The sequence below is a fragment of the Leucoraja erinacea genome, chromosome 9, assembly GCF_028641065.1.
Source record: "Leucoraja erinacea ecotype New England chromosome 9, Leri_hhj_1, whole genome shotgun sequence".
Taxonomy (NCBI): Eukaryota; Metazoa; Chordata; class Chondrichthyes; order Rajiformes; family Rajidae; genus Leucoraja; species Leucoraja erinaceus.
The window spans coordinates 52579028-52601223 of NC_073385.1; the positions used below are offsets into that span (position 1 = coordinate 52579028).

At 42.0% G+C, this 22196-nt stretch overlaps 1 protein-coding gene across 1 annotated transcript; it reads left to right on the forward strand.

Annotated features, from left to right (window-relative positions):
- The first annotated feature begins 340 nt into the window (after positions 1 to 340).
- Positions 341 to 21227, forward strand: LOC129700605 (peroxisomal N(1)-acetyl-spermine/spermidine oxidase-like). The gene is made up of 7 exons (XM_055641223.1): positions 341 to 2035; positions 2733 to 3195; positions 6062 to 6273; positions 13359 to 13611; positions 16929 to 17041; positions 17895 to 18058; positions 20967 to 21227. The coding sequence occupies exons 1-7, from the start codon at positions 1870 to 1872 to the stop codon at positions 21087 to 21089; spliced, it is 1494 nt and encodes a 497-aa protein (XP_055497198.1). The 5' UTR covers positions 341 to 1869; the 3' UTR covers positions 21090 to 21227.
- Positions 21228 to 22196: the final 969 nt, after the last annotated feature.

Below are 22196 nucleotides of genomic sequence, written 5' to 3' on the forward strand. Positions count from 1 at the left end.
TGTCATCAATGGGAAAAATCCTCCGGTCCAGGAAGGCGGAGGAGGGCTCCGAGCGAGGTGGCGAAAAATGACGGCCATAGGCGGCAGCGTTCTCTCGGAAATCGCAGCACAGTGGGCCAAAAGCGGTCAGGATCAGACTTTTAGTAATATAAATGGAGAAGTTAGAGATAAGATAATGGCAAAGCTGGTTTTCATATAGATTAGCCTGATGGGGATGTGCCAACATCTTAAATATTGAGGAATTCTATTCTTGTATGAGTTCCGGGTAAAACTTCAGATATGATTACATGCCTGATTGAAAATTGCTTTCAGCTATTTATTTATTGGCTGCATCAATGATTGCACCCCCACTCTATCAAGGTGAAAGCATGTTGCTTGTGTTTTTATCGGTTGCACAGCGGTTGAGTTGCTGCCTTACAGTGCCAGAGACCTGGGCTCAATCGCTGGGTTCGATTGACTTCGGGTACTGTCTGTATGGAGTTTGTACGTTCCTCCTGTGAACGCACAGGTTTGTGCCCGGGTGCTCCGGTTTCCTCCCACACTCTAAAATGAACTGGTTTGTAGGTTCATTGGCTTCAGTCAAGATTGTAAATTGCCCCTTGTGTGTGGGATCATGCTAGGATGTGGGGATAGCTGGTCAACACAGACTCAGTGGGCCAAACTACCTGTTTATCTCTAAACTGAACTAAAGATGGTTAGGTAGTAGAGAGTTCTTGCAAAATATATTTTAATTGCCTCTGATAATATAGCAACAAAGAACTGAAGGGGGATGCAATGTAAATACTTTTTCATGTAGAAAATGATCTCACTGCCCTAAAGAGTGGTAAAAACAGACTCGACCAGGACCATCAATGGGAAATAGGATAAATTGTTAAGGGGAAAGCAGAATAACCGGGAAAGAGTGTGTGTAGGGATTTATGTACAGAGAGCTAGTCTCAAAAGTCCAGATAGACGCTTTCTGTGCTGCGATGGAACATCATTTATAGTATATCCATATATATATACATATATATATATATCCAGGACAAGGGGTCACAGCTTAAGGATAAAGGGGAAATCCTTTAAAACCGAGATGAGAAGAACTTTTTTCACGCAGAGAGTGGTGAATCTCTGGAACTCTCTGCCACAGAGGGTAGTTGAGGCCAGTTCATTGGCAATATTTAAGAGGGAGTTAGATGTGGCCCTTGTGGCTAAGGGGATCAGGGGGTATGGAGAGAAGGCAGGTACGGGATACTGAGTTGGATGATCAGCCATGATCATATTGAATGGCGGTGCAGGCTCGAAGGGCCGAATGGCCTACTCCTGCACCTAATTTCTATGTTTCTATGTTTCTATAGCTAGTCTAATATTTTATAACTGAGTTTTAAACACATTGCTTATGTATTTATACCTATTTTAGAAGCGTTGTCCTTGGCCTTTTATTTTCAAATTGTCACTGGCTGAGCTGATGGAAATTTTGGAACTGTCTTTCCTTATGACATTCTCCATATAGACGCAAGGCAGATTGAAACAACATGCTCATTCTCATATCCTAAAGGTAGCAGTTCAGACATCTTGGAATTCAATTATCCCTCCCATACTAATTTTGCATAAAAGTAATAAGCCAACTACAAATTCAACCAGAGGTCCATAAGTTCAACATTAGGCTTCCCTTCAAGATTGTTACCAGGGAGACTTCATTTAAAAACATTTCCTGGCAACACTCTTTTAATCAGCTGCTAAAGTTGACTGCCTGCCATATGTATTCTGCACAGACTCATTTTTAAAGGGGAAGTTACCAAAGTCACATTCGCCAAAAATGCTTTTTTTGTTAAAGTTGCAGACACGTGTCACAGAAAATTAGTATTATACCTCTGTGTGTTTTCCAAAATGAACTCCAAGAATACGCTGAAGAAAAGCCCAAAGCTGGTTGTGATCGGAGCTGGGATAGCTGGAGTGGGAGCAGCTGGAAAACTACTAACGCATGGATTCACTGACATTCAGATTGTTGAGGCTTCAAGCCAACCTGGAGGGCGGATCAAAAGCAGTCTGTTCGGTATGGTTAACAAGACGGAAAATGCATGAGATGGTGGAAATTAAGTTACATAAATCCAGATTTTTTAAACCACCTCGGGTGGGGTTAAATGAAGGAAGACATTAATTATTAATAATGAAAATAATTACCAATGACTTTCTGTTGTGCAATGATGCAGGTTTTTTTTGATATTTTGTAGCATACTGTTCACAAACAACATAGACACAAGATCCCTCAAATATCTAATGATAGAGCAGAACGGTAGAGTTGCTGCCTTGCAGCACCAGAGACCCGGGTTCAATCCTGACTACGGGGGCTGTCTGTACAAATTATGTTCGTTCTTCCCATGACTTGCGTGAGTTTTCTCCGGATCCTTCGGTTTCCTCCCACATTCCAAAAACATAAAGTTTTGTGGGGTTAATTGGCTTCGGTAAAATTTGTAAATTGTCGCTAGTGTGAAAGATAGTGCAAGCTGGTCAGCGTGGACTCGGTGGGCTGAAGGGCCTGTGTCAGCGCTGCATCTCTAAGGTCTAAGTTGAGATATCACGGTTTTGCTCGAGAACAAATGATGAACAACAACATGACCATTTTTAATATTCCAAACTATACTTTGGAACATCCAGATTGACCGTGAATAGTTCCTTCAGTTATTTTGTAAGTAAATAATTTGGCCCAGAAATGATCTCAACTAAAGTTTTTGTTTCCCTAATTTATTCAGGTAAGTCAACCGTTGATGAAGGAGCCCAGTACATTCATGGAGCAAGTGTGAAGAATCCTATTTTTCAACTGGCCAAAGAACATGGCCTTTTACAGGAAACGCAGGATCGGTCTGACCCAGAATTGTCAGTGCTTACCAACATGCAGAAGCAGATGGATCCCGATGTCACGAAAGAAGTGAAGAATCTATCCAGCAGCATACTGAGACGTGCTCATCTGATTGCTCAACAAAAGCAATACACACAAGCTAACAGCCTGGCTGATGTCTACTTAGAGGAAGTGAAAATGTTAGTCGCACAGTGGGATGGTGACCACACTGACCTGAGAAGACAGAAGCTGGGTTTGTTGAGCATGTTAATGAAATGGCAGTGTGTTCATCATGCAGCAGGCAGTCTGAGTGAAGTGTCTGTACATGAATATGAAGAATATAACACCATTGAAGACCATGACAGAAATTCTCAAGGGTTAGTGAAGCCTGCTTGAAACTGCCCATAAATAATTTAGATGATGTTTACTAGCTATGATACTTTTACTTTATATTTGGATGTAGTAGGTCTTGGACCCCAAGGATTATGATATTGGATCCTCTCCACAATGGTCAAAGTCAACATGGATCTTGAAATGTATTCAACTCAAATTTCAAATCATAGCAATACCGGCAAATAATCAAGTTTCTGTAAACCTAATAGTTCGTGAGAAGAAGGAATCTGTCCCTCTTCTCTGCTCTAGCCGACATGAAACACCAATTCCAGGGTGGCACAGTGGCACAGCGGTAGAGTTACTGCCTTACCAGTATCAGTATTTACTTTAATGTTATTTTAACTGAGTACTCACATACACAGATGAAACAAAAAATTGTTTCGCCATCAGTTCCCGTCAGTGCAGTTAATAAAAACAGAATAAATACATGTAGCTTTAAAAATTAAAATTACCATATCTAAAATAGGCCTAAAAATCGAAATATAAACAGACATTCAGACCGTACAGTGGCTTTGTTTTGACAGGTGCCTAGCTGTCAAAGTATGGGCGAGGTTAGATGTGTTGGTGTATGAATTATGGGGAGTGGACACAGTCCGTTAACCAGTCTTATTGCCTGAGGGAAGAAGCTGTGTAGCATCCTGCTGGTTTTGCAGCTGATGCTCCTGTACCTCTTCCCAGATGGCAGAACGGAGAAGATGTGGTGTGATGGATGATAGGGGTCCTTAATAATGGAGATGGCTCTGCTGATGCTCCGTTTCTGATAGATCTCCAACAGGACAGTGACCCAGGTTCGATCCTAACTATGGGTGCTGGCTGTATGGAATTTGTACATTCTCCATGTGACTGTGTGAGTTTCCTCTGGGTGCTGCGGTTTCCTCCCACACTCCAAAGACGTACAGATTCATAGGTTATTGGCTTTGTAAAATTGTCCCTAGGGTGTAGGATATGTTAGTTAGTGTATGGGTGGTGGCTGCTCACCACGGACTAGGTGGGCTGAAGAGCCTATTTCTATACTGTTTCTCTAAAGTCTAAAGTCCATTATACAAGACTAACTTTTAATGCCTTCAGAGATTTTGAGGGTGGCCAATAAATAATACCAGATCTTAAAGAGCAATTAAAAGTACCTAAATATTGCATTAATTCAATGTTTCAAGTTTCAACTCCCCCTCCCATTCCGAATCCGATCTTTCTGCCCTGGGCCTCTTCCATGGCCAGAGTGTCCCACCGCAAATTGGAAGAGCAGCACCTCATATTTCGCTTTGGCAGTTTACACCCCAGCGGTATGAACATTGACTTCTCCAATTTCAGGTAGTCCTTGCTTTCTCCCTCCTTCCCCTACCCTTCCCAGCTCTCCCACAGCCTACTGTCTCCGCCTCTTCCTTTCTTCTTCCCGCCCCTCCACATCAGTCTGAAGAAGGGTCTCGACCCGAAACGTCACCTATTCCTTCGCTCCATAGATGCCGCCTCACTCGCTGAGATTCTCCAGCATTATTGTCTACCTTCGATTTTTCCAGCATCTGCAGTTTTTTCTTAAACTAAATTAATCGATGGTACTTTCCAACATTCATTTTAACTGAAAATTGACAATGTGGTTCATTATAGTTGAATTAATATAACATACCAAATTACTTTCTCAAAAATTCAGATATTGTCAATTAATCCCATCTACTTGCACAGTCAATGTATAAATGCCACTAATATGATTGATAAATAAATCTCATATCAGTAATGTTCTTGCTTGACCTATCGTGACCATCAAAAAGTTAGTTTGTTCACCGAGAGTCTTGTGTGGATCTTAATGGAAGATTGGTAATGGACATTCTGGGGTAATTTCAACCGGTTGAAGGCAGCCATTTCAACAACCCAAATTTGCACATTATTCAATCCAATATGTAAATTGCAGAAATAGGAATATTTTAAACAGTGTCTTCGATACATGTTCATGTCAGCACTTAAATCCAAAGGTTTTTTTAATTTCTCTTCATAACAAAGGACACCAAGGTTCTGAAGATGATACAGAGAAGTTCTAACACTGAGTATTGTTAATGGGACAGGTTCCAAGTGTTGGATTTATTTACTTTAAAATTACAACACGATTCTGAGGTTTTTTTAAATGTCTGGTATGATAGGTTATTTGAAATGGTTAGTTATGGTAGACTGCCCAAAATTTAGGCATTTGACAGATTCACTGGTATCTTTTGTAGTAAACCAGGCGTGGGGAAAAGGGCGGCAAGGTGGTGCAGCAGTAGAGTTGCTGCCTTACACCACCAGGGACCCAGGTTTGCTCCTGACTACAGGTGCTGTCTATACGGAGTTTGTATGTTCTCCCTGTGACAGATTGGGTTTTCTCCGGTTGTCTCCCAAATTTCAAAGACGTACAGGTTTGTAGGTTAATTGCCTTCTGTAAATTGTCCATGGTCCTTACAAAGGAACTAGTGTAAGAGGAATCACTGGTTGGCGCGGACTCGGTGGTCGAAGGGCCTGTTTCCGCACTGTATCTCTAAATTAAACAAAAAATTGATGTTTACAGCTGCACTAATGATAGATAATAAATGATTGAGTGTCGACAAGATCCTGCCTTGGTTGCATTAGGAAATGTTGAGAGTGTGGGGAAAGGCTGGAAGATTAAAAAATATTTCCAGGATTTTTGTTTTCATAAATTTGCCATTTCCTCATTCATCATGATCAGCATCTCCCCGATTCATCCCAGGAAATTGTAGGGTTACCCAGTGCTGTGTGAATTCACCACTTGGGAGGGGAGGGGGGGGGGGGGGGGAGATTAGCTTCAAGAGGTATTCCTCTTTTTCTTTACCTATAATTGCATTTTGTCCAATTCTACCTCAATGACAGAATGCTCTATTGTTCCAGGTTATTCCCCAACTTGCTTGAGAAATTGCTGGAGGTTATTCCGAGAGAGAAGCTGTTGCTGAAGAAGCCTGTTCAGCAAATCCTGTGGAATGGAAGCTTTGAGTCAGAGGACAGATCACTATATCCTGTCAAGGTGTTGTGTGAAGATGGAGGCCACATTCTAGCTGATCATGTCATCCTTAGTATTTCACTAGGTAATTGTAACAGCACTGCGCAAGGTGCAGGATCAACAACAAATAAAGATGCAACATATTCACTATACTAAAGGAATCTAACAGAGATGCACCGTGGCACTGCAGTAGAGTTGCTGCCTCACAGTGTCAGTTCCTGCATTCAACCCTGACTAAGGGTGCGGTCTGTATGGCTTTTGTACATTCTCGCTGTGACTATGTGAGTCTTCCCCATGTGCTCCAGTTTCCTCCAAAGAATTACACGGTTTTAGGTTAATTGGCTTCCATAAAAATGTACCCCTCAAATTCCTATTAAATCTTTTCCCCTCCATCTTTAACCTATGTCCTCTGGTCCTTGATTCACCTACTCTGGGCAAGACACTCTGTGCACCTACCCGATCTATTCCTCTCATACCTCTGCAAGATCACCTCTCATCCTCTTGTGCTCCAAGGAATAGTCCCAGCCGACTCACCTCTCCCTATAGCTTAGACCCTTTTGTCCTGGCAAAATCCTCGTAAATCTTCTCTGCACCCTTTCCAGATTGACAACATATTTCCTATAACATGGGGCCCAGAACTGAACACAATACTTTAAATGCAGCCTCACCAAACTCTTATACAATTGCAACAGAGTAGGGACAATTTACAATCTTAACCAAAGCCGAATCAACCTGCAAACCTGTACGTCTTTGGAGTGTGAGAGTAAACCAGAGCACCTGAAGAAAACCCACGCGATCACGGGGAGAACGTACATATTCTGCACAACAGCACCTGTAGTTGGGATCGAACCCGGGTTTCTAACGCTGTAAGTCCACAACTCTACCGCTGCCACGGGGAACTCAATAATGGCAATGCCATTATATATCAAAGGTAAGTGGTAATGCCATTAAATATAAAGGAGGTGGCAAGATTCTCTTGTTGGAGATGGTTATTACCAAAAAGTTTGTCGTTCTAATGTCGTTTGCCACTTATCAGCCCAGGTTTGGCTTGCTTAATGCAATAATCTACTGTCTCATTTATTGAGGAATGACAGATTGTATTGAATTTATTGTCAGAAGCACAAGTAGGATGAGATGCAGGTATTTGTGCATATGACAACAAACTCAATCCAATTTGTCACTCCTTAGCAATTGAAGCAACTGTGTGCTTTTTGGCTATGATAAAGCCAAATGGTAGCAATTTGGCTAGGATACCAAGGCTATGATAAAGTCTGGAGTTAGGATGACCAAGCAAAAGTCAAACTTGACATTGGTAGGTGCCATTTGATAGCATGTTAGTGAGAGGTTTCATCAGTTTACTGTGATTGAGAATAGAAGCGTTGAGTGGTAAATTAGCTGGATTGGATTTGCCTGATTTTTGTGAATGGGACATACATGTCTACTGCCGATTTTCCAGCAACTGGTGGTCCTGCACCTCCTTTAACATGAAAAATTACAAGAGTGCACTTGAAACTGCCTCCGGAAGTCCCCCTGAAAATGAAGCACCTAGGCCGAGTGAGGCGGCCGATCTTGACCTCATCAGGACTTCCATGGCGGATCGGCAGGCCAAATTTGTCCTCTGTGGCCATGCTCAGGTCCTCAGCAGCAAATGGCGCCTACCATTATCTCAAATGCCAGAACTGAATGAGACAATAACAGAAAATGGTAAAGATATTTGAGCATAGCACACTTTGTTCTTAGATTTAATGTTCTGACGACACCCCATTGACATGAAATGTTAATTCTGTTTCTGTCTCCCAAACTGCTCCTGACCAGCTGCATATTTACAATGTTTTCTGTTGATATATTTGTTACATATGCTACATATTCATTGTAGCAGTCCCAACCTCCTGCACTACTTTGTATCAGGCACACTCACCCCACACACACACACACTGTGATTAGGTATGTAAGCACTTTTAGTATCACAACGCCACACAGAGAAAGCAGCTGAATAAAGGAGTACAATAAGGCAACCAAAACAACCTGAATTGTGTCGTTTATTATCAGGATATCAAACACGAAGACACAACATGGTGGCAGCGGTGACTTTCGAGTACAAAACCGCGCTATTGTGAATCACTATTGGGAATTAGGAACAGCGGCTGCAGAGACATTGATTTTTTTTTGTGCACCGGCCTAACAACACAAGATGGCGGCCTCCACAGCAGCTGTTGCAGCAGCAATGAACCTCCACCCTACGATGAACTGGGACGCTGATGATGTGGGGGAGGCGTTCAAGAAATTCAAACAAAAGAGCCAGCTGGCATTCAAAAGCTTCCTGAAAGGAACTACAGATGAAGAGAAGGTCAGTTATATTTTACTATGGCTCGGGGAGAAGGGTCTAGACATTTTTAACAGTTGGAGCTTAACAGAGCCCGACTGCAATAATCCGGGAATAGTCCTTGAAAGGTTTGCGAACCATATGGAGCCCAAATCAAACCACAGAATCCATCGGTATGAGTTCCAAGGGCTAAGACAAGACCCACAAGAAACAACCGACACTTTCCTGTCGAGACTAAGGAACGTGGCCAAGAAATGCAGATTTGGTGATGAAGATGACAGAATTGTCGACCAGCTAATATGGGGGTGCGCCCACCAAGAGGTCCAAAAGTCCCTAATAGGGAAAGACACCCTCAACCTAAAAGACGCCGTAGATGCTGCCAGAGCTTTCGAAGCCACAAGGAAACAAATGTCCTCCCTCTCCCTTCAAGTTGGCTCATCTCAGAGCAGCACCAGAGTGAATATAGACGCTCTCTCAAAACGTGGCCCTGGCTCCACCTTAAAGGCTCCAAAGCAGACATTTTCTAGGCATGCAAACAAACAAGCAAGCCAAAGAAGCTGCTGGAACTGCGGTACAGAGCATGCATTTGATGATCGCAGGGAGTGCCCAGCATACGGGACTACCTGCAACTCCTGTGGGAGGCCTAACCACTGGAAGAAAATGTGTAGGTCAACAAAATCATACAGCACCAAGCCAAAGCAGCAGTGGTCAAAGAATGATAGAAATACGAGAAGGAAACAAATACACGCACACGTCCAACAGGAAGAGGAGATAACCTCAGATACCTCTGAGGAAGAATTCCTTTCCGTTGGGACCATTGACGTCCACGAAATGGGAAACAACAAACCACATAGCAACAGAGATGAAGCATATACTATAATACAACTACAGAAAAAAGTGGGAAAGAAAAGAACAACGATTAATCTAAGGCTCAAAATTGATACTGGAGCCCAGAGCAATATCTTACCAGTCAATCTTTACGGAAAGATATTCCCTGAACACATGACAAAAGATGGCAGCGTCAGGAAAGGAATCCTTGGAAGTAGCGATGTAGTCCTAGCTGCATACGGAGGTTCCATAATCCCACAGCTAGGCAAAACAATCATAGCAGGAACATACAAAGGGAAAGAAGTGAAATGCCCCTTCTACATCACTAAATCGAAAGGACCTGCTATTCTCGGCCTGAACACGTGCCAAAGACTGAAGATTGTGTCAATCAACCATGAAATCAAGACAAACTCCTGCAGAATTGACAGAAACATACCCATCAAAAACCGGCCGCCCATCAGGAACAAAGAAGAATTGATTGACATGTACCCAGAGTGTTTTGACGATACCGTTGGTTGTTTTGAGGAATACGAATACCATATCACAGTAGACCCCAGTGTGAAACCAGTGATCCACCCACCCCGCCGTGTTCCCCTTGAACTGAAAGAGAGGCTAAGGGAACAACTAAACGAAATGGGAAAAAAAGGGCATCATCACAGAAATAATTAAAAAACCAACTGATTGGGTAAATTCAATTGTTGTCAAAGAAAAGCCAAACGGAAAACTAAGGATATGCCTTGATCCCAGGGATCTGAACAATGCATTGAAGCGCGACCATTATCCAACTCCAACCCTTGAAGAGATCACACCAGCACTGGCCGGTTCCAAGGTGTTCAGCAAGCTGGATGCTAGCAATGGATATTGGAACATCAAAATAGACCGAGAGTCATCAATGCTCACCACTTTCAACACGCCATTTGGCAGATTCAGATTCAACAGGCTCCCATTCGGGCTGAAGGTGAGTCAAGATGTCTTCCAGCGGAAAATAGATGAAACATACAAAGGCTGTAAAGGGGCAATCGGGATAGCAGATGATATCCAAGTATACGGCAGAGATGAAAACACGCATGATTACAACCTCCATGAGGCTATGAAAAAAACTCGAAGAGCCGGCATAAAGCTCAATGCAGACAAATGCATAATCAAAGAAAGGGAGTGCAAATTCTTTGGACTGATTTACTCTGCAGAAGGAGTGAAACCGGACCCTACAAAAGTGGATGCTATCAACCACATGGAGGAACCCAAAGACAAGAAACAGCTAAGAAGTTTCCTAGGGCTCATACAATACATGGGAGTCTTCATACCTAAGCTTGCTAATCACACAGCAAATCTCCGTGAATTGATGAAAGACGACGCTGAATTTGATTGGTGTGCTTCACATAGCCAAGATTTTGAAAAATTAAAACAACTCATCAGCAAAGAAACGATCCTGCAGTACTATGACAGGCAGAAGCCTGTAACACTCCAAGTTGATGCCTCCATGAGAGGAGTCGGAGCAGTACTGATACAAAATGGCCGACCTATTGCGTATGCATCCAAAGCACTCACTCCTACAGAATCAAGGTACGCAAACATAGAGAGAGAACTCTTAGCAGTAGTCTATGGCTGCGAGAAATTTCACACTTACCTATATGGAAGGTATTTCGACATTGAAACAGACCACCGCCCTCTAGAACAAATCGAAAAAAAAATCCTCACCAAAGCACCAGCCAGACTACAGAGACTATTACTGAGGCTACAGCACTACGACTACAACATCAGATACAAGCCAGGAAAAGACCTGCTGCTAGCTGACGCCCTATCCAGACTATCAACACATGACAAACAAGAGATGGAAGGGCTGAGCATAAAGATCCACCACATTGTGAGTGTGACAAGCGTGAAGCTGGAACAAATCAAAGAGGAAACAGCCAGAGATGAAGAACTCCAGCTCCTCACCCAAATGGTAATACAGGGGTGGCCAGAAAAGAGACAACAAGTTCAGCCTCTCCTCCGCGAATACTGGACCATCCGTGATGATATTTCGGTAGAGAATGGAGTCCTGATGGCCGGATCACGAATCATCATACCCAAGTCCATGCAAAAAGAAATCCTCGAAAAGATCCACCAGGGACACTTAGGAATGGAAAAGTGCAGACTCCGTGCTAAATCCGCTGTGTACTGGATAGGCATGTACAAGGACATAGAAAAGCTGGTATCTACATGCCACATATGCCAAAAATACAGGAATTCACAACAGAAGGAGGAAATGACACCCAGTGATATCCCAAGCCGGCCATGGCAAACCATCGGAGCAGACCTGTTCACAGAGAACCAGCAATGGTATTTGATTATGGCCTGCTACTACTCCAAATTCCCATTTGTGAGAAACGTAAAGGATCTGAAAGCTAAAACAATTGTGTCAATTGTTAGAGGGTTGTTTGCAGAGCAAGGAATACCTGAGCAGATCGTATGTGACAATGGAACCCAATTCACATCTGGGGAATTCAGAGAGCTAGCCACCGAATACGGGTTCAAAATCACAACATCTTCACCACATTACCCAAAGGGCCATGGGTTTATTGAAAGGCAAGTACAGACAGTCAAGAAAACACTAATAAAATGCCGAGAGGCAAAGGAGGATCCAAACCTGGCACTTTTATCCTTACGGGCAACTCCACTAAAGGCTGACATGAAGTCTCCTGCAGAAATGCTAAATGGCAGGAAATATAAAACCACCCTGCCAAGCAAAATCCAACCCCCTATCGACCAAGAAGAAACAAGGGCAAAATTGGCAGCTGCCCAGGAGGAGGGGCTGAAACAATACAACAAAAATGCACAGTACTTGCCTGAACTATTTCAAGGCCAAAACGTACATGCTCAGGATCCAACAACAAAGAAATGGACCCCAGCACAAATCACCAGCAGGGCTGGAACCCCAAAATCATATATCATAGAGACAGAACCGGGCAGGCAGTTGAGACGAAACAGAATTCACATCCGCCCGACACCTGAAATGTCAACACCTGCAACTTCAAAGACAACACCAGCAACTCCTAGGACACCACCCACAGCAGCAGCAACACCTACCATTGATGACAACACATTCTCACAAACTGCTACCAGTGAGTCATATAGTCAACCAGCACCAACCAATGGTCAGGAAACAACTCAACAAGTTACCAATGCATCGAGTGCAACACTGCAGGCAACAACCAGATCTACTAGATCCAGGAGCAACATCTTACCCCCAGCGCATTATCGCTAGCACTGGAAGGGACAAGTCACGCCAAGACATGACTCTTGACTGGCTACGCACTACCTGAAAGAAAACAAGCTGGCCCTTATATATTTTGTTGTGTAGTATAGTAGAAAGCAGAATGCCATGAATGTGGGCAGAATAATCCCACGGTATCTGCTACAGGATTGCCACCCTCGCTCTGGCAATCCTCTAGTGTCACTAATTTTTGTTCCTTTCTTTTGAGAAGGGGGGATGTTACATATGCTACATATTCATTGTAGCAGTCCCAACCTCCTGCACTACTTTGTATCAGGCACACTCACCCCACACACACACACACTGTGATTAGGTATGTAAGCACTTTTAGTATCACAACGCCACACAGAGAAAGCAGCTGAATAAAGGAGTACAATAAGGCAACCAAAACAACCTGAATTGTGTCGTTTATTATCAGGATATCAAACACGAAGACACAACAATATTGTTTTCCACTGTATGTTATTTTTATTAAAAAATGCGTTAGAATACAGAGCAAGGTTAATAAAAATAAATGGAATGTGTGATTGGGATAGTTTAATCATTTCTGTGGGTTATACTTGATATTATATTAAAACTATACCTCATAGGGTAGCATTTCTGCCATCATACCCATTATATAAACAGCATTACTGTTTGAGTGTAAAGTGAAAAATATTGATTAACCTCTGGCGATAACAATTCTGCAAACCGCCAGTAGCACAAAATTTCATTTTAAAACAAATGTAGCGGAAAAGAAATGTTTGATCTTTTCCATCCACAGGTTGTCTGAAGGCTAATGGTCAATCATTGTTCCAGCCAAGACTTCCTGAGCAAAAATTAAATGCAATTCAAAGCATGGGCTTTGGAACGATGAACAAGATTTACCTGGAATTCGAGGCCCCATTTTGGGATGAAAATACAGATGTAATTGGATTGGTTTGGGAGGAGGAAACCCCATTGTCTCGTCAGGAACCCAATCTGGCTGAGTGGTGGAAAAGTGCCCCTGTTTTCTATGTGTTCAAACCAACAGAAAGGTATGATTAGAAATGTCTTACCTTTGTAGAGCATCTTTGTATCTGTCTCTCAGCAATGTCTCCATGTTCAAGAGTTCAAGAGAGTTTCAATGTCATGTGTCCCTGATAGGACAATGAAATTCTTGCTTTGCTTTAGCACACCAGAACATAGTAGGCATGAATACTGAACAGATCAGTGTGTCCATATACCATTGCATAAATATATACACACATGAATAATTAAACTGATAAAGTGCAAATAAACAGATTATTGGCTATTAATGTTCAGACTTTTGTCCGAGCCGAGTTTAATAGCCTGATGGCTGTGGGGAAGTATCTAAAATTCAAGTTTAGTTTGTTTAGTTCAGAGATACAGTGTGGAAACAAGCCCTTCGGCCCACCAAGTCTGCACCGACCAGCGATCACCCATTCACAGTAGTTCGACCCAACATCATATACACATCAGGGACAATTTTACGGAGGCCAATTAACCGACAAACATGTGTGTGTTTGGAATGTGGGAGGAAACCGGAGCACGCAGAGAAAACCCACGTGGTCACAGGGAGAACGTACAAACTCCGTACAGACAGACCCGTGGTCAATCCTGGGTAACGCAGCAGCTCTGCCACTGCACCACCTCTTTCATTGCATTTCTTTTTTTTAATTAGGATTTCACGATCACCATTGCCGAGCTAGATTTTTGTTTTAAAATTCCTGAGTTAATGAGCTGACTTTAAACTCCACATTTACATTGGTGGGATTGTGGCTCTTCTCTGGATGGTAAGCCTCTATATCTCTAGTCCAGCCATTTAACCACTGCCCCACCACTCAAGTGTTTATATCATATTCACACTAGGCAAAATACAGGTTCTAGCATAGTGAAAAGATTAGACCATATATATTCAATTTTTCAAATATTCTTCTTTCAGCCATTAATTTGCTGCATATACACTTCTACTGATAGGAACATAGAAACATAGAAAATGGGTGCAGGAGTAGGCCATTTGGCCTTTTGAGCCAGCACCGCCATTCATTATGATCATGGCTGATCATCCAAAATCAGTACCCCGTTCTGGCTTTTTCCCCCCATAACCCTTGATTCGCTTGATTCCCTTAGCCCCACCAGCTAAATCTAACTGCAGTTCATTTCCTGAGTTCATCTTCTCCCAAATCCACTGACTTCCAAGCTATCTAGCCTACATCTCGTCTCTTGGAAGGATGCCACCCCTTTCAGTTTCTTTATCACAGCCCCATATGTTCTCGAGATTACTCCACTCTAGGACATCTGAAATGCCCTCCTTTTTTAGGAATCGCAGTTCACCCACAACCCCTGAATTACATAGTAGAAGGCCAATGGGGGAAAACTGTTTTCAAAATGACTGCTTAGCGATTTAGCAAGGATCTTAATGCATACCACCAGAATTTATTACTCACTATTTTTAAGATATTGTTTTTCTGCGCTTTCAACCAAAGTGATAAAAACTACACATTCGCCAAAATTATTCTCTACTTGCCTTCCCTTGCAATACTTCAGTTTGCATCACTTTGCAGGCATTTTTCATCCTTCTGCTCTTTCTCACCAGCTTTGTGTTGACGACAAACATAACAATACTGCACACATGGGAATGTGTAAGAAGGAAAAAGAAGGGTCTCGACCCAAAACATCACCCATTCCTTCTCTCCAGAGATGCTGCCTGTCCCGCTGAGTTACTCCGGCATTTTGTGTCTATCTTCCGTTTAAACCAGCATCTGCAGTTCCTTCCCACACAGGAAAGATGTTGTTAAGTTGGAAAGAGTGCAGAGAAGATTTACAAGGATGTTGTCAGGACTCGAGAGCCTGAGCTATAGGGAGAGGTTGAGCAAGCTGGGACTCTATTGCCTGGGGGATGAGGGGTGATCTTATAGAGGTGTATGAAATCATGAGAGGAAGAATAATAGATTGGTCGGTCGCACAGAGTGTCTTGCTCAGAGTGGAAGAATCAAGAACCAGAGGGCATAGATTTAAGGTGAAACGGGAAAGACTTTATAGGAATCTGAGAGGTAACTTTTTCATGCAAAGGGTAGAGGATTATGGAACGGGCTGCCAGGAGGTACTTGAAGCAGGTACTATCGCAACATTTAAAAAGCAATCAGACAGGTACATGGATAGGACAGGATTAGAGGGATATGGGCCAAATGTCATCGTTGGACTAGTGCAGATGGGACATGTTGATCGGTTGGGCATGTTGGGCTGGGTAAACTGTTTCCACACTGTATTACTCTATGGCCATCTTCTAACTGGTCTTGATTTAGATTCCAAACGGTAGGCAGTAGCAATAGTTCTTGCTATTGAGGGTGTGCAGCGTAGGTTCACAAGGTTAATTCCCGGGATGGCGGGACTGTCATATGCTGAGAGAATGGAGTGGCTGGGCTTGTATACTCTGGATGAGAATGAGGGGATCTTATTGAAACATATAAGATTATTAAGGGTTTGGACACGCAAGAGGCAGGAAACATGTTCCCGGTGTTGGGGGAGTCCAGAACCAGGGGCCACAGTTTAAGAATAAGGGGTAAGCCATTTATAACGGAGATGAGGAAACACCTTTTCACACTGAGAGTTGTGAGTCTGTGTAATTCTCTGTCTCTGGCTTGAAGGGCCGAATGTCCTACTCCTGTACCTATTGCCTATAGGCAGTAGTAAGACTGTCATTTCATCTCTCAGATCAAATCCAGTATTTTAAATACTCCAAGGGCCACAGTTATCTGGTTGGCTCAAATAGCCTTATTCTTCATGGATTATACTGTTAATTCTATGTAAAATTAAGTAGCCTAGATCACTATGAACTCTGGAACAATTTGCAGTATTGTGATACCAAATTGATCAGCATTCAAGAAAGGGTACTGAATGATATGGAAAATAAATTCTTAAATAGCGTGGAATAATCTTGCATAGTTGGAATCAAAAGGTTTTGGTCAAAATGGATGAGAAAAAGCTCTTAACTATAGAGTGAAGCTCAAAATGAGCCCTTCCAATCAGAAACATTAGCTGTCATTTAGATAAATCCAGGGTTTATCCAGCAATGAAGTCTGTTGCACACATGCTGATCAATGTGTGGAGTACATAAGACTGCCCGTTTAGCCATCTGTCGTCTTTTAACTAAGTAATATTCTGGTTTATCTGTTTTGTTTTGCGAATAAGCTAAAATGCATGCATTACGGTTAGAAGTTTGGTTATGCATGTAATTAAATACAACGAGCATGCATTATTGGCAAGCGGTATAGTTAAGTAGTTTTTTGTATGTATAAGATTTTTGAATGTTAAATGTCCAGTGACTAATGCTTGCTGTTTGGTTCCAAAGATATGGGCATCTTCTTGTGGGAACAATCTCTGGGAAAGAGGCAGAATTTATAGAATCGCTGAGTCTGCAAGAAGTGGCTTCAAGTTTGACCTGTCTTTTCAGACAATTTACAGGTAGGAATTGGAATTCTTAGGAATATAACCTGTGGTGTAAATATACAGGAATAAATTAACCGATTGGGATAATTTGTCCAAACTATTTGTACAAACCAACTGGCATATTTTGTGGGTTTGGGTAAAGGATACGAGATTTGGAGTGGACAAGAATTATTTTTATTTTACATACTCAGTGTGGTTGAAATCTGCAGTTTATTTACTTGATGGGTTAATGGAGGCAGGAACTCTCACAACATTTGAAAAGTATTTAGAAGCACACTTGAAGTGCTACAGCATGCAAGGCTATGAGCCGAATGCTGGAAATTGGGATTGGTATAGATTTAATGTTGTTGACCCTTATTACCTCAAAAGGGTATCAACTAACATGTCAAACAAAAGACTCTAAACCAAAGTTTAGTACAACTCAATCTTTAACACTCAAGTTACTCAAGCATGCAAACTATTGACTTCTAATAACTACTCATTTGCTTTACTATTTCAACTTATCACTTCTTAAACAAAATCACAAAACTCATGATTTGGACTCATATTACCCGTATGCATGAATTGGCCAGATTCACTCTGTTTGTAGGGGGTAGTCTTCTCTGAGCTTCGAACTCAGGTCCCTTCTTCTTGCGATGGTGTGTTCACAAAATGAATTTTGGTTGTCGGGTTGCTGCAGCGCAATTGTTTGCCTTGGCTTGGCTTTTAAAATCGTTGCAACAGGCCACACGGCCCACAATGTCTATACTAGCCCTCTGGAAACCAGTACTTTAAGTACTTTAAAAAAAACAAACTAAATATATAATTTTGTTATTTTGTAGAATGTATACTAATTCTAATTTATTTACAACTGGGTTTTTTTTTTTAGGGAGATCATCGCTGCCTGAATTAAAGAATGTTTTTGTAACAAAATGGTTCAGTAACCCTTATACCCGGGGCTCCTACTCCCATATATCGATCAATTCAACTGGTGATATGATAGACCTACTGACTGAACCTTTACCACATGCAACAGAAGGAAGTGGTTCTCCGGTAAGTCATGGCATATGCCTTTCTAAGGCATAAACTGAATCGACTTGCTGAGAGTTGTATTTAGATTTAAACTTGAGGAAGTGACTAAGTTGGTTGTTAAGGGTAGGGTGTTGGATGGTGTCTACCTGGATTTTAGCAAGGCATTTGATTATGTTCCCTATGGTAGGCTGATCCAAAAGATTAAAATGCACAGGATGAACAGGACTTGGTCATATGGATTCAGAACTGGCTTACTGGTTGAAGAGTGAGGGATGTGGTGGAAGGACAATATTCAGGCTGGAGTTCTGAGACCAGAGGAGTTCCACAGGGAACTGTGCAGAGACCTCTGTTGTTTGCTAAATATGTAAACAATTGGACGTAAACCTAGATGGGTTGGATAGTACATTTGCAGATGATGCCAAGATTGCTGGGGTTGCAGACTGTGAAGATATAGATCAGCTCCAGAAGTGGGCAGAAAATGGCAGATGGAGTTTAACCCAAGCAAGTGTGAGGTGTTGCACATTGTTTAGGTCAAATGCAAGGGAAGAAATATCTATAATGGATGCCATGACCTTTTGCGACGTTGATGTACAGAGGGTTCTTGGGTCCATAACTCCGGAAACTGGCAAAACAAGTAGAGGGAGAGAGTGGTAAAGAAGGCATATGGTATGATTGCTTTCATAGGGTATGGCATTGAGTGTAAGTCAGGAAGTCATGATGCAGCTTTATGGGACTGATTAGGCCACATTAGGAGGTTTGTGTGCAGTTCTGGGCACCCCATTGTAGGGTATGGATGGTTTGGAAAGGGTGCAGAAGAGGTTAACCAAAACGAGGCTTGGTTCAGGGGTGTTAGGTACAAGGAGTGGTTGGACATACCTTGATTGTTTTCTCTGGAATGATGGACGTTATGTGGGCAGACCTAATAGAAATATACAAAATTATGAGGCATCGATAGGATAGACAATCAGATCTTTTTCCCGGGGTGGAAAAATCAAATACTAGAGAATGCAAAACTTTAAATTGAGATGGGGAAAATTTAAAGATGTGCCAGGCAGGTCTTTCCACACAAGGACTGTGAGTGTCCAGATTGTGCCACTAGGGGTAGTGGTTGATGCAGATACAATAATGGCATTTAAGATGCTTTTGGCCAGGCATACGAATATGCAAGGAATGGAGGGATATGGATTATGTGCGGCAGGTAACAGTTGGTCTAGGCATCATGTTCGTCACATATAACGTGGGCCGCAGTTCTTGTGCTGAACTGTTCTATGTTCTAACTGTGGTTTGCTTTCCTCCCATCTTGCTGTGAGGTTCATAAGCTCTAGAAGCAGAATTAGGGCATTTGGCCCCTCAAGTCTACTTTGCCATTCAATCATGGTTGATCTATCTTTCCCTCTCAACCCCATTCTTCTGCCTTCTCACCAAAACTCCCGACACCCGCACAAATCAAGAATCTGTCAATCTCTGCCTTAAAAACCTCGTCCAAAAATATCATTACAAAACCTCCGTTTTCTGTGGCAAAGAATGCCACAAATTCATCACTCTCTAACAAAATAGTCCTCATCCCTTTTCTAAAGGTACGTCCTTTTATTCTGAGGTTATGGCCTCCGGTCCTCGACACTCCCACTAATGGAAACATCCTCTCTACATCCACTCTATCCAGGTGTCATTTTATAGAGCGTCTTGCATGTGAGTATCATTCACATCCCAGTCTCCAATGACTACGCAGTCAGAATGGCCAAGCAATCAAGCTAAATGTTTTTTCAGTTATAAAAATAGAGAATGCTGGAAACACTCAGGTCAGGCTGTATCTGTGGAAGAATAAACAATTAACATTTTAGATCAGTGACCTTTCATTATGAGGGAATTACCTGAAGAGTTTTAACTGGCAACATTATCTTTGGATGTTGGCAAATCCAATTCCAGCAATCTATTTTGTTTTGGTTGATGCCTGTTAATTTACACCCGTCATCAAACCCAAGATGTAATGGCCTACGTTGCTCCACACTTTTGTGGCAACATTTCACTGACTGTTGCTCTGGGAGAACTGGCTCTAGATCAGTTGCATTCTCTCTTAATCTCTCCGTCCGTCCCCCACCCTAGTCGTCCTGCTAGTTTCACTGTCGTTCAGCTTAGTTTTGCAGTTTTCATCCACTCGTTATCATCTTTTCCACAGCCAACAATGGACCATTGTGGACTCAGCACTTGATCATCGGTGCTGACTTTGATTTGTTCTTTTCATTTTTCACACCTTTCATTCATTTGTTCTTTGTACCTTTTCATATCTCTAATTTCCCTCTCCCCTGACTCTCTGTGTGAAGAAGGGTCTCGACCCGAAAAGTCACCTATTCCTTTTCTCCAGAGATGCTGCCTGACCCACTGCGTTACTCCAGCATTTTGTGTCCATCTTCAGTAGTCCTTACCTCATTCACCAAGGCAGTAAAGGAGGCATTCGGTGAAGCTCTGTATTGTAGTCTATTGAATGAGGTTTAGTTTAGAGATACAGCATGAAAACAGGCCCTTCAGCCCACTGAGTCTGCACTGACCAGTGATCCCCGCACATTAACATTATCCTACACACACTAGGGACAATTTACACTTATTCCAAACCAATTTACTGTACCTACGTACCTGTACAGCTTTGGGAGTGTGGAAGAAAACCGAGATCTCGGGAAAATCCCATGCGGTCACGGGGAGAACATACAAACTCTGAATAGACAGCGTCCGTAGTGGGGATCGAACAAGGGCCTCGGCACTGCAGGCGCTGTAAGGCAGCAACTCTACCGCTGCGCTACCGTGCTGGTCCAGGTTTACACGACAGCTAGCAGAACCACTTGTTGCGGGTTAAATGGAGTATATTGTTTATTCGAATGTTATCATCCCTCATATTGATGAGCATTCATCATGTAACCACACATTCTGATTCCAGATGTTGCAGCTGTTATTTGCTGGTGAAGCCACACATAGGAGCTACCACAGCACCACGCACGGAGCCCTGCTCTCTGGCTGGAGGGAGGCAGAACGATTAATTGATCTTTACTCCACCAAATGAATCTCCAGAATCAAAGATCCAAAACTTCAAATACTGTGATTTATTTTCCTTTTCTTTGATTTGCTGCATTAAATATTAATCATGTTTTATCAAATAAAAATCCTCAACGGTGAAAGAGACTATTTCAAGGACAAAAATCAGATCCATTTAAGAACAGTATTTTAGACAGTCAAACCAAATCTCAAGTTTTAACATGCTTTTAAAATTAGATTAAACTAAATATAATTTAACTATAATTTGTTGTGACCAATTTGATATCAAAAAGATTTAAAGGAATCTGGAATGATCTACAAAATGAAAATAAAGTCAAACTGGAACTGTAAGATATTCCAACGAGAGAATTAGCACATTTAGAAATAAGCTTTCACAAGAATAGTGCCATTTACAGTCCTTGAATAGAATGATTAAGAAAGAACTGCAGATGCTGGAAAAATCGAAGGTAGACAAAAAAGCTGGAGAAACTCAGCGGGTGAGGCAGCATCTATCGAGTGAGGGAATAGGCAATAGGAATAGGTCTGAAAAAGGGTCTCAACCTGAAACGTTGCCTTTTCCTTTGTTCCATAGATGCTGCCTCACCCGCTGAGTTTCTCCAGCTTTTTTCTCTACCTTTGAAACGAATGATTGTATTTTTCTAATGTTTGATTATTACATTAAATCATTGCACTATGAAACTATCAACCTCATAAGTTTGGATATCTTGTGCAATCCTCTGTCAGTTAACTTTGATCCTGCAAATGTTTACTGTGCTTGATAATGTTGTGAATAAAGTTGTTTGCAACTCATGCATTCCAGTGATATTCACAATCTCCTCTTACTAATTTACCCAAGTTAATGTTAAAAGGTCACAGGTCATCTTTGATATAGTAAAACAAAGATTACAATGGTACAGTGCTAATACTGTGAAGCATTGCAACCTGCGCTGGACCAACACCCAGTGTTACATTATAGTCCATTCACTTAATCCTCGGTATTATTGAGACATCATCCTCAGGAAATCAAAATCAAAATATTGATCTGCAAACACCAAGCAAAAAGTGGAACATGTTTTAAGTATCACAGGACAACAAATGGAGATTATTAATCCATTTGCATTCACGAAGGGATCCA

Coding starts and splice junctions, on each gene's coding strand:
- LOC129700605 (XM_055641223.1), top strand. CDS start 1,870: ATGAACTCCAAGAATACGCTGAAGAAAAGCCCAAAGCTGGTTGTGATC. Junction 13,612..16,928: donor GTGTTCAAACCAACAGAAAG/GTATGATTAGAA, acceptor TTGGTTCCAAAG/ATATGGGCATCTTCTTGTGG. Junction 17,042..17,894: donor TCTTTTCAGACAATTTACAG/GTAGGAATTGGA, acceptor TTTTTTTTTTAG/GGAGATCATCGCTGCCTGAA.